General features: G+C 44.9%; 1 protein-coding gene across 1 annotated transcript; it reads left to right on the top strand.

Annotated features, from left to right (window-relative positions):
- Positions 1 to 1,993: 1,993 nt before the first annotated feature.
- eno4 (enolase 4) lies at positions 1,994 to 17,885 on the top strand (the record flags this gene model as incomplete). The annotated part of the gene is made up of 13 exons (XM_079229816.1): positions 1,994 to 2,161; positions 3,659 to 3,787; positions 5,064 to 5,248; positions 6,697 to 6,839; positions 7,720 to 7,889; positions 7,966 to 8,094; positions 9,908 to 9,976; positions 10,365 to 10,529; positions 11,165 to 11,290; positions 12,980 to 13,154; positions 15,485 to 15,546; positions 17,121 to 17,238; positions 17,788 to 17,885. The coding sequence occupies 13 exons, from the start codon at positions 1,994 to 1,996 to the stop codon at positions 17,865 to 17,867; spliced, it is 1,719 nt and encodes a 572-aa protein (XP_079085942.1). The 3' UTR covers positions 17,868 to 17,885.
- Positions 17,886 to 18,258: the final 373 nt, after the last annotated feature.

Below are 18,258 nucleotides of genomic sequence, written 5' to 3' on the forward strand. Positions count from 1 at the left end.
GAGAGAGAGAGAGAGAGAGAGAGAGAGAGAGAGAGAGAGAGAGAGAGAGAGAGAGAGAGAGAGTCCATTATCTCTGCACTGGGGTCTAGAAGTCCAGAGGTCACTGGAGGTCACGGTGGGTGATCAAGGTCACGAGCAGGTCAGCGGGTGCTTCTTCTGTGGGTTGAAACCTTCTTCCGGGCCCAACATATAATAATAATAATAATGTTATTATTACATTATTATTGTTATATCCGTGGTATTGTTATTACTATTGTGACTTGGCCTTTCGAAATAACAAAGGCCTTGAACGGAAAGGGGAAGGACACAGAACACACGTTTCTCTTTGTGTTCTTTTATTCTTTCTGGCCTTTTCTTATTAACAAATATGATCAAGTTTGGAATCCGTTCGGCCTTGTGGCTTCAGGTGAGATTCTTTGTTTGCAGTCCAATTCCCAGCCGTAATAACTTGACACTGGACGCGCGGGGGTAAGGCCTTCCAAACAGTGCGCGTCCGCGTGCACGGTGAGCGCGTGCTCGCGTGTGTGTAGAGGCTTGTTTGCCGACAATCAATCGGATTTGGTCGCCAATACTCCCATTAACATTGTGTTACATGGACCTTTTCCATATTGAGCACATCGAGGCCATAGACGCTGGGGTGAGTGGGCCGCGGTCATTGAACGCACCACCAGGAGCGTGAAGATGTCCAATGAAAAGAGGGATCTTCAGTTTAAAAATCATAAATAATTCAATATGAACTAATATAATAAAACTGTGCCATGTGCTTTAATGACCTTGCTGCTGTCACATGCATCACATGGAAGACTCAATACATATTAATTAATACTGCAGAGCTGCGACATTCACAGTTTAAGTCTTACAGATCACGTATAGCTTAATTCATTTGTTTTGGGAAAATGTATGTTTTTGTAATCAATTCCTTATTGTTTCATTGCATATTCAAACAAACAGAACAAAAATAAAAAGAGTACAGATTAAAAAAGAAATGTAAAGTGTTTTTTACATGTAAATATATGTGTATATATAGTGACTATTACAGCGTGTGTAACCCTTCAACTAAATACATTAAAAAAGGCAAATAAAAATAATTGGATATATATATATATATATATATATATATATATATATATATATATGTGTGTGTGTATACATATATATTCATGGACCATGTATACTGTACATCTCAAACACGGTTGTTTTTTAGGGACTTCATACACTTTCAAGGGTAGAACGACAAAGACCACTGCACCTTTGTCCACCTCTGATGATAGAGTGTCATTGTTGTGACACACACACACACACACACACACACACACACACACACACACACACACACACACACACACACACACACACACACACACACATCCGCTCCAGATAAAGCTTCTGAAATACCTTCAATATTTATATAGTGCATCATTTGATGGTTTGGGTTCATGATTAGTATTAATTCCTCACATTCTATTTATCTCAAAAATAGATTAGAGGTCTACAGGTTATATTATAGCATTAGTTTCACAGAAATCTGCTTTGATGGAATTTACTGAAGAAGATGTTTCAATGATTTCCTGCATTAAAAGACCAGATCACAGTTCAACTGTCTGTGTGTGTGTGTGTGTGTGTGTGTGTGTGTGTGTGTGTGTGTGTGTGTGTGTGTGTGTGTGTGTGTGTGTGTGTGTGTGTGTGTGTGTGTGTGTGTGTGTGTGTGGTATTCTCTATTTTTTAAATGTTCCACTGAACACTGGCGTTACCGATCATAATTCATAAATGATATTGAGCAGTGGGTCATATCGGCCGCGAGCATTCAATAAATGAACGGAACGAGCAGAGGCATGATACATATTCACTTGTTATTCATGAAGATGAAACGGTCCTGAATAAAAAGACGGACGCAGCGCGGCGACGTGCCTCTGGTTTCCCGGGCTCTGGCTGTCACCTGAATGGGCCTGTTCCCTTGGTAACAGACAACAGAAAGCAGGACAGCGGGGACACGATGTCTCACCGAGGGGGTCTGAGTCGGGGTCTCGCAGAGCCGCGGGACCGGGACCGCATGCGGAGCGCCGCCGCGGAGTTCTACCGCGTGACCGGAGTCCCGCAGGTGATGGAGAGAGCCCTGAACGAGCTGTTCTCCCGCGAGCCCGAGGACGTGCACGGATACCTGGTAGGGGGGCGGCATGCTAGTGCTAACGTTGCTAACATGGCTAACAGGGCTAACAGTCAGCTACTTAGCTGACCGGTTAGTTAGCTAGTTAGCTGACCGGTTAGTTAGCTAGCTGCTTAGGTCACTACTGGTCCACCTGGTGCTAACCCGTGATGCGTTCAGGTGCTTCAGGTGAGCTCACTACTTGGTCCACCTGAGGCACCCGTGCTGCGTTCAGGTGCTTCAGGTGAGTCTTAATTTCTATAGAAACACTGGTGAGCTAACTATTTCACCGGTTACCTAACTAGCTAACTAACCGCTAGTTAGCTAATCGGTTAGTTCGTTAGCTAGTTAGCTGGCTGATTAGCTCACTACTGGTCCACCTGGTGCTACTGAGGTACCCATGCTGTGCTCAGGTGAGTCTTCATTTCTATAGAAACACTGGTGAGCTAACTATTTCACCGGTCAGCTGACTAGCTAACTAACTGGTCAGCTAATTAGCTAAACTAACCGCTAGTTAGCTGAGCAGTTAGTTTAGCTAGATAGCTGGCTGCTTAGCTCACTACTGGTCCACCTGGTGCTACTGAGGCACCCGTGCTGCGTTCAGGTGCTCAGCTAACTATTTCATCGGTAAGCTAACTATTTCTATAGAAACACCAGTAAGCTAACTAGCTAAATTAACCAGTCAGTTAGTTTAGCTAGTTAGCTGACCGGTTAGTTTAGCTAGTTAACTGGCTGCTTAGCTCACTACTGAGGCACCCGTGCTGCGTTCAGGTGCTTCAGGCGAGTTTTCATTTCTATAGAAAAGCATGAACCACCTAATAAACACCTCCTGCTTATTGTTCTCTGTGTTTAGCAGCATGCTAACCACCAATACACCAGCAGATTGTAAATTTTTATTTTTTTCAATAGATACATAAAACGTATAAGAAACCTCGTGCCAGCCATAGCTTGTTGCCAACCAGCTTTACATCAAGGCGTTCATGGATGTGATCCAGGCTACTTCCTGAGAGCAATCTCTTGAGTCTCCTTGGAAAATGCTCGCCAGTGAGAACCTTCAAGCTTTCTTAACACCATTGGCACGGCTGGCAAGATGGCGGCACTAAAAGCAGTTTCTGGATCACAAAGGACAGGGCAAGGCTGGGAAGAGGAACTTTACAAAGGCGGAGGAGGGAATGAGTGACTCAGCAGGTTAGAGTAAAGCCCTGCACAGATACTGGCCTTCAGAGCACACCCTGTACGAGGCAGTGACACTCAGGTCTTTGGGAGAAAAGAGGTCAAGAAGCTCTGTCACTGTGTATATAGGAACTGCACTAATGACTTCTAATCATCTCAACATTTCCTGTTAAATAATTGTATCTGCAATCGTTTTAAACACATCACCAAATTGCTATTGTTCGGTGTTTCTCATCAAGGGCATCTGGAATCAGACACTTAACAGGCTGAAACAATCACACAACCTCCAACGCGTTCAGCAGAAATCTACCTAATTTGTTTCACCATCAACTGTCACTTTAGGCAAATTATTTTACAAACCTATCTGCACCGCCGAGGATCAGCAGGCTGAAGGGAAGGGAGGTTTATGATGCGAGAGGACAGCTGTCCATCCAGGCAGAGGTCTTCTGCATCGTCTGCAACGAGGAAAAGGTACAACTCAAGAGTCATATTTAGCCTTTTTGGCGACAGACACAACCTTTCCCGATAAACAATCAGTACTGATATAATCTCAACAGATCAACTGATGTCTTTCTGCTTGATCTGTGGCTGACGAGCGCTCGCGTGGCAGAGGCTAGATATTCAGTTCAGCGTATGCATTAAGCGTAAAGATGAAACAAATCAAGGTTTAACAAAGGAGATGTGATTTATTAGTGGCGTGCTGGTGGTTTGAAATGACAGTAATGGGCCTCTTCAAACAGGCGGTATGCTGATGGGAAGAGAAGAGGCAGCTGGAGGCCAGAAGCCAGCAAAGACGGTATCAATCCGAAAACAGCCCTTGACCTTTGACCCTTGACATTACAGTTTTTACAGTATCGCAAAAGCCAGAAAGATGAGATGTGTCACGCTGAGTTCACAGAGGGCACGGCACTAGGCTAAGCTAGCCAGTAGGCCTGCACCAGCGCTTCTGCTCAACAGCTTCTACTGAGTGCTACTATATCTACAAGGGAGCGACATGTAATGAAAATCATAAAAACAAGTCCATTTTATTTAAACAGCCCAATATCACCAGTCACAAAATGGCCTCAAGGGGCTTTACAAGCTGTACTGAATACAACGCATCCTGTCCTTGGGTCAGTGGTTCTCAAACTTTTCTTGTCACGCCCCACTTTGGAGGAAGAAAGATGTTCACGCCCCAACAAAAAGCCCATCTCCGTGAGATAGGCTTTTCTGCCTTTTTTCCGCCAAGTATCTTGTGCCGTCGCTCATGTGCAGCGTAACCTGTTAACGGCGTAACGTAAACATTTCCATGAAAGTACAGGCATTTCTTCATATATTTATTAATGACGTTTTATGTGCTATGTAAAGTTATCATGTAGCTCAAGGGGAGTGGTCGTCCTGAAACCACAAGGTCGGCGGTTCGATCCAATTGTACACAATATGTTTTATGTAGTCACGTGATGTGTTGCAGCAAAGTGCTGTCCCATCATATTCACACCATCAAGCCCTAAAGCCTCTCACACTCAGCCACTTAGAGCTGACGTCAGTGAGTCCCTGAGGGTTCAGGGTTTGAGGGTTTAGGGGGACATTGGGATTGGGCCAAAGTCCGAGCTAGTGTGTGAAAAACAAATGCTTCACTACAAACATGCACTTAGTTAAATAAAACGTTTGTGCTGTATTTTAATGGATGTTGTGAGGGTGCGTGATTTTGTGGCGATCAGCTTGTTCTGATCCTCTTGAAGACCCTCTTCCCCGTCCCGGTGTTCAGAGCATGTCTTCAGCCGCCGTCTCCAGCCACTCGGGGCCGAAGGAGACGTCTCTGGACTGGAAGGCAGCGAGCGGAGTGAGGGCCGACCACGTGGCGACGGCTCTGCAGTGGATCAACGGCCCTCTGGACCGCATGCTGAAGGGCCAAACACCCTGTGACCAATCAGATGTCGACCATTTACTCAGGTGACGCTCAAACGCTTTAAAAACCACCGTGGAGGGTCCATCTCTGCAGGGATTGAATTGATGAACAATTCAATATCCCTGCAAGGATGGACCCCTCCAATTAAGATTTCTGTGCTTCTTTTTGGTTAAAAGTTGAATATAGTTTCATATTTTATGATCTGTTTGTGGGGCTGCTTACTAGTTAAGCACTAAAACATGCACACAGTACGAGTCCCTGTTTCCAGGATGAAGGTTTGAGACGTACCATTGTTGGTACACTGGGAATGTAATACATTAAAAGCTAAAGAGACATACATGAACAAATAAGTGGTGCCATGTTTGCGCATTAGGATCCAATGGGGTCACATCTAGTTTACTGTGTATTGACCTGCTAGAATGGGGTCATGCCAAGGTTAATGCTTTGCTCTATATCATCATGCTGCACTGAGTCCCTCCTATTGGTTTGCATTATGTCTCGTGAGCCAATAGAAAAGCTTGACTGTGCTGGACGATGCTGTTGTGCTGCTCGTCTTTTCACCAATTTAAATCTGGAACTGATTCATGCTTCAAGTTAAAAATAGGATTGTGTATCTGTGGCATTTATATGAAATGACTTATAATTTCCTTAGGCTCTATCCATTTTTTAAATCATAATATATGTGCGTATACAACATTTATTTAATCAGGTAATCTCATTGAGGTCAAGATCTCCTTTTCAAAAGAGACCTGACAACATCAGGAGAAACAGAATAATCAAGAGACGCAACACAAACATGTACAATCAGATCACAGCCACACATCTTATAAAAGGTACAAACAAAAAGACTAAATTAATCTAAAGGAGTCAAGTTGTATTATCTTATTGCATTACTTGAAGTCATTCAAGCACCCAAGTGTGGTGTTTACTGCTGGATATCAAGCAGTATAAGCAGTTATAAACCTATATGAGGCTTACTTTTGTATAATGCATAGACGAGAAGGATATCCGTCTCCTGCGGTGAAACACAGTGTTGATGAGCAGCACGGGGTCAAAGGTCATCTCCATTGTCAAGCACAGACATGATCAATGCTCACTGTCCACAAGATAAAAATATGCCTTATTCTAATACAGATAAATTAAAATCAATCAAATTGCTGGGTATTTATAAACTTGGGCGACTATAAATGCAGGACCATTATAGGTATGAATGGCAGGAGGATTTAAATAATAATGGGCCAAGTACCGCACCTTGTGGCACCTGCTTATCAAGTGAGGCTGACCTGAGTCCATCAGTAGAGATCACATGTCTTCTACTTGACATGTATTAGATGCCACACATATTTACGGAGCTCAGTACTTCTACACGTTAACGTGGTGTTTTATTTAGTTTCATCCCATGAAGAACCTTCATTACAGATCAGACGTCTTTAGAGGTTGTTTGTTGTTTCTGTGATCCAAAATGTCCTTTTTCTGTTTTGTAATGGTGCAGCGATTTCTTCATGGCCCGCTTCCTGGAGGAGAAAGACCTTCGGGACAAGGAGAAGGAGGAGCAGCGGTCGCCCAGCGAGCCGGAGCTGCCGCTGTCGTCTCCACTGTCGGCCCCGACGAGGAGCAAGAAGGGCGCCGACAAAAGTAGTGCAGCAGCGGGGCGTCATGTCTGCTGCCAATATTACAGTTTATATCACCGTGCAATACAATCTGCAGCCAAATACTGAATCTAGACAAGCATGTGTGTTTGGCATCCTCGAGCTTCATAGATAATTTTAAACGTTTAATTAACTGTAATACTTGTTTTGTACTTGAGCTTTCTACCATAGCCAATACCATCATAGGGTTAAAGGTCCAGTGGGTAGGATTTAAGGGATCTATTGGCAGAAATGTAATATTAGACAACATGTGTATTCGTGTATAATCCCCTGAAAGTAAGAGTAAGCTTAGAATGCACCTTCATATCTACACAGGAAGCCAGTCCTCCATGTTGCACCATCATGTCTCTACAGAAGCCCAGAACGGACAAACCCAAAACACATTCCCCTTTTTTAGGAGACTTGAGCTGAGGATTTGAGTATCCGTCTCAATATTTTAATTTTTTTGTGTAATGTTGGTGTGTTGGAAATTGGAAAATTGGGTGCTATGTTCCTTCACTTTGATCCAACTGGATAGTGTAGTTGCTCAAAGTAACCCTGAGTTACCCTGAGTATGGTGGCCGGTCCACCCATGAGCCTGGAGAGATCATGGTTATTTATATCTATGACGATGGACCTCCTACTCATCTGTTCGTAACACCGTTTATCTGAGTAGGAGGTCGTCTCACTCAGGGGGGTCAAACATGTTTTGGCAACATTAGCCTAACGAGGAATACTGTGACGGATAGGATTTCCGATCTTTCAGCAGATTTGGAGCCAAAAGAAGCATAAAGTAAAGTCATCTGTAGCATTTTCAGTTGCAATGGTTGAGAGACATGTGCTTTCCGACTCCTCCTGTCACATGAATGCTTTTGCTTCCATCCCAGGGAAGAAGAGCATTGCTGTGGAGAAGTCCCTCCCTCCAGCAGAGCCACCAGAACCAGTTTTGCCCGGGAGCTCGGCCATCGGCTCGGTGTCTCTGGCTGTGGCCAAAACGGCTGCAAAAGTACAGGGTATCCCGCTCTACAAATACATAGCAGCTCTGAAGAACACAACGGTTGGGACACACAAACACGTATAATCACACAAACACTACGCTGGGAGCAACATGTGGTAATGGAGCTCTCGTTCAGGCTCCGGCTCAGCTTCACGTCCCGCTGCCTCTGGTCCCCTTGCTGAGCTGTGGGAAGACTTCTCCTGGGAAGCTGAGTCTGCTGGAGGAAGTCATCCTGATCCCCAAAGCTGGACAACGAGTCAAACAAGTACGCAGACATCTTGTGATGGTGTCTTGTTTCCTGTTTGATTGTGAAGTCCTTGATGTCCTGCCCTCATTGTTTCCACCTGTGCCTCATTACCTTCACCTTGTATTTAAACCCTGTTTGTCTCCTGTCCCCTTGTTGGATCGTACTGTTCCCCGTTTGATGTCCCATACGTTTCCTGTTGTTGCTCCCTGTTGTTGCTCCCTGTTGTTTCTTCCTGTTGTTGCTCCCTGATTGTGCTCCCTGTTGTTTCTTCCTGTTGTTGCTCCCCGTTGTTGCTCCCTGATTGCTCCCTGTTGTTGCTCCCTGTTGTTGCTCTCTGTTGTTGCTCCCTGTTGTTGCTCCCTCTATGTGCTCCCTGTTGTTGCTCCCTGTTTTTGCTCCCTGTTGTTGCTCCCTGTTGTTGCTCCCTCTATGTGCTCCTTGTTGTTGCTCCCTGTTGTTGCTCCTTGTTGTTGCTCCTTCTTTGTGCTCCCTGTTGTTGCTCCCTGTTGTCTCCCTGTTGTTGCTCCCTGTTGTTGCTCCTTGTTGTTGCTCCTTCTTTGTGCTCCCTGTTGTTGCTCCCTGTTGTTGCTCCCTGTTGTTGCTCCCTGATTGTGGCTCCTTGATTGTGGCTTCTTGATTGTTGCTCCCTGTTGTTGCTCGTTGTTGTTGCTCCCTGTTGTTGTTGCTCCCTGTTGTTGCTCCTTCCTGTTGTTGCTCCTTGTTGTTGTTGCTCCCTGTTGTTGCTCCCTGTTGTGGCTCCTTGATTGTTGCTCCTTGTTGTTGCTCCCTGTTGTTGCTCCCTGTTGTTGCTCCTAGTTGTTGCTCCCTGTTGTTGCTCCTGGTTGTTGCTCCCTGATTGTGGCTCCTTGATTGTTGCTCCTTGTTGTTGCTCCCTGTTGTTGCTCCCTGTTGTTGCTCCCTGTTGTTGCTCCTTGTTGTTGCTCCCTGTTGTTGTTGCTCCTTCCTGTTGTTGCTCCTTGTTGTTGCTCCCTGTTGTTGCTCCCTGATTGTTGCTCCCTGATTGTGGCTCCTTGATTGTTGCTCCTTGTTGTTGTTCCCTGTTGTTGTTGCTCCCTGTTGTTGTTGCTCCCTGTTGTTGTTGCTCCTTGTTGTTGCTCCCTGTTGTTGTTGCTCCCTGTTGTTGTTGCTCCCTATTGTTGCTCCCTGTTGTTGCTCCTTGTTGTTGCTCCCTGTTGTTGTTGCTCCCTGTTGTTGCTCCCTGTTGTTGCTCCTTGTTGTTGCTCCTTGTTGTTGCTCCCTGTTGTTGCTCCCTGTTGTTGCTCCCTGTTGTTGCTCCCTGTTGTTGTTGCTCCCTGTTGTTGTTGCTCCCTGTTGTTGTTGCTCCTTGTTGTTGCTCCCTGTTGTTGTTGCTCCCTGTTGTTGTTGCTCCCTGTTGTTGTTGCTCCCTGTTGTTGCTCCCTGTTGTTGCTCCCTGCTGTTGCTCCCTGTTGTTGCTCCCTGTTGTTGTTGCTCCCTGTTGTTGTTGCTCCCTGCTGTTGCTCCCCGTTGTTGCTCCCTCTTGTTACTCCTTGGTTCCTCGGCCTGTTTGAAGCCTGACTGAGTTTAATTTGAACCATCATTTTACTTTGAACAGTTGGGTCCATCTCCTAACCAGATGCTGACATCTTTGTGTCGTTGCTCCATGTTCTGTCGGCAGCAGCTAGAGATCTGCTCACTGCATAAAGTTTAAGCTCAAACTCTTTGTGCAAGTTCCTTTGCTTCCTACATTGTTGCTATGAAGGGTTTTATGGATAAGACAGCTCAGGTCATCCATATTCCATTCCCACTCTAGTGACTATTAACCACTCTGAACTGTGCACTTCTTCAACAGATTATCACAATGACCCTTGAGTTACAGGAGGAGATGATGAGAATAATGAACGCTTCAACAAAAGTCGGGGTGAGAGAATTTGCAATTTATTCACTTTAAGAACAGAACCTGAGTTCACTCAGGCTTTAGAGAGCACATAATGTAGAAGATGGAGTTAGGATTCGAGGCCTTTACGGTCCCAGAGCTTACCTAAAAGTTGTATACAAAGGTATGTCGAAATGCTTATTAAAGCGTTCAATACCTCTACGGTTTACCTTTTCCTTCACGCAGCACACAGAGTTATTTCCTGCATTGTTCAGAGACCCGCTGGCCTCACATTCATAGCGTGAATAGGGAGGAGAGTGAGTGCGCTCCCTCGTCTTCATTCAAACCTATGAATGTATACTCGTGTGTTGTCACGCACACGCAGCAGCACAATGCACGTTGTTAACCGGGTGAACCGTGTCTCTGCTCCCAGGCGACGCCGGCCACGCCGTGTGGCGGCGGGGCGCTGGCGGCGGCCTACGAGCGCCCCGAGCAGCCTCTGGACCTGATCGCCGAAGCCTGCGCCAGCGCCGGACTGGCTCTGGGAGCAGAGGTCCACTTGGCTCTAAACTGTGCCGCCCCGGAGTTAATGGACTGCGTAAGTAGTTTCTGGCTTCACGCGAGGCGAGCCGTTTGCAGTCCAGTTCTATGATGCCCCATAATGCATCAGGATGAAGGCCGGCACCAGAAGATTTGGGTCCACCACGGGGCGATACACAACGCCCTCCAACTGAGCTTCTAACTGATGTAATGTGATTATAAAGGATTATGTAATGATGATGGTGAATTACAACTATGAGAATTATAATGCAATATGATCACACAGATCAGCAATTATGAAGTGTTATGATACTTGACTTTATATTTGTTATAATATTTTTGTTATAAAGCATTATGATGCTTTATTGCTATAAAAAAAAGTATAAATATGTATCATATATATGATAATACAATGCTATATTTTTATTTATTTATTTTCCTTATTTGTTTTATTGTGTTTTTTACTGCTCCATCTTTTAATGTGTATTTTACTGTGCTCTCTTAAATGTTGTGCAATATAAATACACTTTACCTACTTACTTATTTTCAGATTATAATGCATTTAATTAAAATACTTGTAATTATTACTTGATGCATTATCATATAAAGGACTACCACTAATTGTATAAATGCAGTCCAGGCTCAGCTGACAGCAACAGAACGCCATCTGTTCGCTTCTTTTCTTCCTCTCAGGCTAAAGGAAAGTATGAAGTTGCACCCGGAGTTTTGAAGTCTCCAGATGAATTGGTGGATATGTACCAAGCCCTGATCAGCAAGTACCCGGCGGTGGTGGCCTTAATCGATCCGTTTGGGAGAGAGGTGAGTCAACACATGATCAATCTTTTGTCTATTCGTCCAGGTCTATGCATTTAAACAATATTCTTTACGTATTGTAAACAATATTGTTTGTATTCAATATGTTTATCATTGTTTATTGTACATGTTGTTTCTGCTTCTGTTAAACAGAATAGTGGAAACTTGTATTTTCTGAATGTTTTTCTTGATTGAAGGACAGATGCAGGTACAATGTTTCTATTGATGCAATGATTCCATTTCTTTAACAAACAGTTCCATATGATACAAATACATGAATACACAAAGGAAGGAGAATGCCTTGTAAATATAAAGTGTGCATAAGAGATTCAGGTCTTTGAGTCACGCTTTGCCATTTCTTATAAAAACTTTCTTCAGAGCCCCAGAGAATTGTATGTTATAAAGTTTAAGAAGGAATCCGGTGCGTCACTAAAAGGGCCTGAAAGAGGTTTACTCCACTTCTCATGCAGAAGTTGTGATCTATAACAATTAATTTGTGGGGAGAATTGTAACCTACGGAATACCCATGCAGACGTATGCTCTGGAGACACAGACTGAGGAAATGAAAAATGATAAACAATATATATCAACTGAATATTTCATCAGCACATCATGTAGCATCATATTAATTCATTGCAAAACAGAACACCAGTAGTTCCCTTAAGTACAACTTTAGTTTACATATAGTCTTTGTGTGGCTTCATGAACATCAGTTTATTTACTGACACGTTAGAGGACGACATGCATGAAGAGGAAACGAGTGCTCTCAGAACGCCTCGCCACAAGCACCTCGACTCCTGTGAAGAACATCGATCAGAAGGCTCTTTTCTATGCATAGTAATGCATCATTCACAAGGTGCATTTTCCATTTATGGTTGGATCTGGGCGTGTAGAGGGCGGGATGTGAGGTGCATGTAGAAAACATGGCAATTGGGCTTGAAATAAGTGTCTTACTTGAAAATACCAAGAAAGGTCATTCTCTGAAAGCTTGAAAAGCCTCATTTTAGTCTCTAATGGACTTGAGTCCCTTTTGATTCCATGAAAGGAAACAGTCTGTCACAGAGGGAACTTAATATGACTGCGGTAGAATATTGAGAAACATTTGAATCTCATCGTGTATGTACTGAAGGCTTTTAGTGCTGCAGGGTTTCCTTGGGCCCATAAGCTAATACAATATATGAAGAAATCACAATGCATGAAAGGGTTGTGAGTGGAACAATTGTTATTCTGCAAAATGAAACTGAAAGAAAAGAAGTTTGATATGACAACAATTGTTGTTGCATTCATAAAGTGGCTCAGGCGGAGCTTCCAACCCTCACCTGTGGTCATGAGCTTTGGGTAGTGACGAAGCGGCAGATGTGCAGATACAGGCAGTCAACATGAGCTCGCTGGAGAGACTCTATACAATACTCTGGCAGGGAAAGCCTTGGAGACCCAGAAGGAGCTGGTACATGTTGCTGTAGAGACGGACGTACAAGGAATACCTTGCTTTAGTCGGCGTGACCCAGCTCCAGATGAACGGAACGGGACTCAAAACCACATCTGACTGCTTTGTTAGTAGTTAGTGCCACCAGCAGATGTTCTACCAGACAGTTTACATAAAACCTTCACGTGTCCTCTGGGTTATGCGTGTCAGATGTGTGTTTGTATGCATACGTATGATCATCTACTTGTTCTTGTGTGTTTGACTGTCAGGACATCGACCAGTGGGAGAAGCTGAGCAACGTGATTGGAGACTCGTGTTCTCTGCTCTCTGATATCACCTTCAAGTCAAAGGCCCCGCCCCTTCCGGGAGTCAGAGGTCACATCTTAAAACACATTCACGAGACGACGGTCAGTGATTTGATCTGCATCGCTTCAGAGCACCAAGGTAACGATCCACGAGGGGTGAAGACGAACACACCATTCTGGGTGAAAAGACAGCAGTGTAGCGCTCACATCAGCTGTTTTATTTATTTATGTATTGCTCAGTCTTTGTGCATAGACCCAGCAATGTCCCCTTTCTGCTTTAATTACTGCTTCCTAGTAATGTAACACCCTGCACCACCTCAATGTCCTCCTACATTCACAATAAAACTCATGTGCATTCAGCAACAATTCAAATTCAATAAGCATTCATATAGTGTAGCTGTTGCGTCTGGCAGGAAAAACTCCCCCGAATAAAGAAAGTAAAAACCCTTGTTGTGCGCTCAGACAGACGGGTTCTGGTGTGTTCAGGGAACTTCTCATGCAGCACCATTACATAGAAAGTCAATGCACATCAGGGTTGAGCCTCTCCTCTGGTCATCACTGACGGCTTGATGTTGTTCAATTAAAAATAGTGGGAAAAGATACTGCAGCCGTCTGTGGACCCCCAGAGCTCATAACTGTTCAGTGACTGTGACTGAACACACATATCTATGCCTAGATTATGTTATTTTGAGTGTTTATGGAGGAGCCCCAATGTATATATGCAGTTTAGCCAAGCACTGCAGAAAATACGCATTTAAAAACATTGTTTGCTTGACAATCATTGTTTGCTTGACATCTTTAAATTAGCATTTAAAAACATTGTTTGCTTGACATTGTTGGTTAACAAAACATGAAATCAAACTTTTACAAAATTGACATCATCTATTCATATCCTGTTTATTGGATTCAATCACAAAATCAGTTTTTTTGTGGCATGCTAGCTGCGGTCAGAGTCTCCAGAGGATGTAGTGACTCCACACAGGTTTGGGTTGTGTCTGGGACTTCCACAACATGTGCGACGCAACAATGGAGGTGATTTTGGTCGAGGCTGATGACACGTTGGTGTCTGCATGGAGGTGAGAATAAACACAAACGATCACGCCGTTGCTCTTGATTGGATTCATCTGGGAGCAGGAACTCAAATGCACGCTATTGTTGCAGTAAATCGTTGCAGTAGATGTAAAACCTTGATGTGAGTATCCTGACTGAAATACAGTGTCTGAAGCCTCTTCTTACAAAGAGCACAGCGTAACCTGACCCAGGAGAGGCTCTGCCTCACTGGCATTCTCTCCATAATAACCACATTCACCTTGTTACCAAAGTTATACTTATAATGTTATCGTGACCTTCTTCTCAGCCGAAACATTCATTTCCTAACACTGGAGTGAACAAGTAAACACAGAAAGTCCTCCACTGTTCGGCATATTCCAAACACTTATATGTACACCTGAACATTCTTAAATACCTTTAGTTGTTGTGAGTTCTTGTCCCAGAACTCACCAGAAGGCCGTTGGCTGTTTGGTTGTTCTGTTCACAGTGTGTGACCTCTACTCTGCACGGGTCAGAGACACTTGTGTCAAGGACTTTTACCATTTATAGCAAATGGTTGTACAGTTAGATTTAACAAAAAAAAGCCTCTGCTGCTGAATCTGAGCCACAACAAGGATACACCTAGGAGTATAATCCCACTTTAATAAACACACATGAATGAAAGGGCAGGAGGTTGTGGTGGAGGGAGTGTTTGCCTGAAGGAAGCAGCAGTGAAACATTGAGAAGTGCAACGCTATTATAGCTGAGCTCCACCAGTGGATATTCAAGATGCTATTACATGCATGCAATCTGGGAAATCGACAATCAAATTAAAACAAATAATTATCAGATAGCCTTTACTCTGCAATGTACAATGAAGCGTCTCAGGTCATTTACCACAGATTTTGCGACGGGCTTCCATTTGTTTGCTGCCTTACCGTAGCTAACAGCTCATATCTCATTACTGCGTCTTGATCGCTAAATTCTTGCAACATGTCGACCTGACCGCCTTTAGAAGGCCCTCCCATCCCTTATTTCGCCAAATAACTGGATGCAGTCAGTGCAGTGAGTATACAGAAATGCATATGATTCATAAAGTGTAGCTTTATGCAGACGACCTCCTTCTCTCTGGTCCGAGACTCTCAGCTCAGCCAACGGTCAAGCTACAAACTCAACTTGCAAACAAAGCGACCTTTTCCCAACCAACTCCCGAGCTCTTTAACTCCCGGCCCCTTTGACCCCGTTCAGGAAGGTTAGCTCAGCGTGAATATGATTGGACATATTAGTCACCTGGTACCAGCAGATTGGGACATATGAATGAAGCAGCTGGTGCATGCTGAAGCGAGACTTCATTGCTTGAATGATATCAAACCCTCTTCTTTTTCACCCATGAAATATTGCTTTTATTATGGATCAGAATCAATGCTCTTTCCCTGTCAGGTTCCGTGTTGATGGGAACAACGTGCAGTGAGCCCTGCAGCGAGGACTCCTGGTCAGATATAGTAAGTCTTATTCCTCTGTTTCATTCTGTGTCTCTGCTTCCCTGGAAACTCTGAGAGTTTGTTAATACCTGGAAGAATCGCCCCCATCCTATGAGATTATGTTGCAATGGAAACGTTGGTCACTGCTCCAGTAAATAGGACGGACTTTAGGAACCATTTGGCAACAGGAGATCTTTGCCATCCGCTCAGCTCATCAATCCCTTCGGCTACGAGCCAGAAAGCTAACGTCATGCTAGCAGGATCAGAGTCAATGACATTGCGAACGGTTGACAAACAGTAAATATAAATGAACAGGATGTTTAACAAGACAAGATGGCTATCCAGCCATGTCATTGTCTCCAAATCAATATTATATTTTCACAAACGAATGAGAAACATGTGAACTGTCGGCCGCAGCCTGAGGTAGAGAGTTGAACAGCCAATGGGGTGCGAGAGATGACCTCCTATAATATTACACCGTGTATAGGAAGTGGTTGAAGTCATCTCCAGTGAACGGAAGTGGCCATATTTGGACTGCAGAGGTGTGACGCCTGACCTGGTAGCCACGCCCTGAAGCATACTCTGCTTTGCGGTCTATTTGACTAGTAGAAATTCAATTTGTTTATTTTATATAGCCCAACATCACAAATACAAGTTTGCCTCGGACGGCTTTACAATCTGTTCACATGACATCCCTGTCCCAGGACCTCACATCGGATCAGGAAAAACTCCTCCAATAAAGATAGTAAAAACCCTTTCACAGGGAAAACAGGGAAGAAACAACAGAGGAGGATCCCTCTCCCCGGATGGACAAAAGCAATATATGTCATGTGACCAAAATGAATAACGTAACGGAGTTACAGCACATTCAATGAATATGACAGAAATTATTCATATGAGTAGTATACGCATGGAACTTGATCCAGATAACCACAATCCATGAAGCAGAAGGAGCTAGAGAGGGAAATGAAATGGGGACAGTGGGGAATACCCGGTACTCCATAGGTTGCCCCCTGGTGCCCTCTCGCTATTCATTTTAGAAACTATTTTTAAATGTATTTTTCCATATTTGCTGTACTTTTTATTTCCTTTCTGTATATGTTTATTGCTGTCCACTAAATAAAAACAATGCAAATTTATTTACTCAAGGTGAGTATTTGATTTGAGATTAAATATCTACTGTATACTGTTTCATATTAAGAAATATGAATATAAAATTGTGAGAACATAATATACAGATTAATTAGTTGCAGTCCCCATGATGCACAACACGTTGTAACCCAACTAAAACCTTCAGCTGCCGAAGGTCAGCCTCCTCAACTGTGATTGGACCCAATTGGACCAGCCTTCAGCTCACTGAGGGTCTTAATGCCACAGCACCCTCATCAGGGTCCTGGTCCCGTCAGGGTCCTGGTCTCGTCAGGGTCTTAGTCTCGTCAGGGTCTTAGTCTCGTCAGGGTCCTGGTCTCGTCAGGGTCCTGGTCTCGTCAGGGTCCTGGTCCCGTGAGGGTACTGGTCTCGTCAGGGTCCTGGTCTCGTCAGGGTCCTGGTCTCTGGGGCCTTACACACACCTGTCCTCTGGCTCTGCTCCCCAGGCTGTCGGTCTGGGTCTGGACTACGTCAAACTGGGAGGTCTGAGCGGCGCTGAGAGGATGGCCAAGTACAACCGGATGATTTCTATAGAGGAGGAACTGGACCAGCAGGGAATACTGGGTAGGTTCTGTTCATGGTCCGGCCTTGTTTTAGTTTCTTTGCCGGACAGAGAAAATGGAGGCTGGACAAAGAGAGAGAGACAGAGGGAGAGACAGAGAGGGAGAGAGAAAGAGAGAGAGAAAGAAGGAGAGAGAGAGGGAGAGAGAGAGAATGATCTCTTGGCCTGAGAACACATCTCTCTCTCTGTGTTGAATATGAAAGGAAACTGTGTGTGAAGAATCATACAAGTGTGTGTGAGAGAGAGTGGAAGGATGAACCCACCCCCCACACACTCGTTTTGGATGTGTTAATTGGCCTCCTCATTACACACACAAACATACTTTCCCATCCATCAGTTGCAAAGCATGCTGGGTCAGCGGAGGGTTAATGAGACAACACGTCTGTGTAATCCATTCCCATCAAACCAAAAGTTGCCATGTTTGTTGGTGTTGGATGTTTGTGGGTAAACACGCTGAAGAGGCCGAGGTGCAGTGAACAGCATCATCATCATCATCACCTCAGGCCGGTGGTCTGAGACCTCTTCTAATCATTACTTTGTCCGGTCCTCAGTCTCCCAGGTGAAGCACCCGCCTCCACTCTTCTGGGATGAACCAGCGGAGCCGCCTGCTGCAGCGGAGAGCGCCTCCTGACACGCCTCCTGACACGCCTCCTGACACGCCTCCTGACGCGCCTTCTGACACGCCTCCTGACACGCCACCTGACACGCCTCCTGACACGCCGCCTGACACGCCTCCTGACACGCCGCCTGACACGTCGCCTGACACGCCTCCTGACACGCCACCTGACAAGCCACCTGACACGCCACCTGACACGCCACCTGACACGCCTCCTGACACGCTGCCTGACGCGCCGCCTGACACGCCTCCTGACACGCCACCTGACAAGCCACCTGACACGCCACCTGACACGCCTCCTGACACGCTGCCTGACGCACCGCCTGACACGCCTCCTGACACGCCGCCTGACACGCCTCCTGACACGCCACCTGACACGCCTCCTTCTGCATCCATTCATAATCCA

The sequence above is a fragment of the Taurulus bubalis genome (assembly GCF_910589615.1).
Source record: "Taurulus bubalis genome assembly, chromosome: 14".
Classification (NCBI taxonomy): domain Eukaryota; kingdom Metazoa; phylum Chordata; class Actinopteri; order Perciformes; family Cottidae; genus Taurulus; species Taurulus bubalis.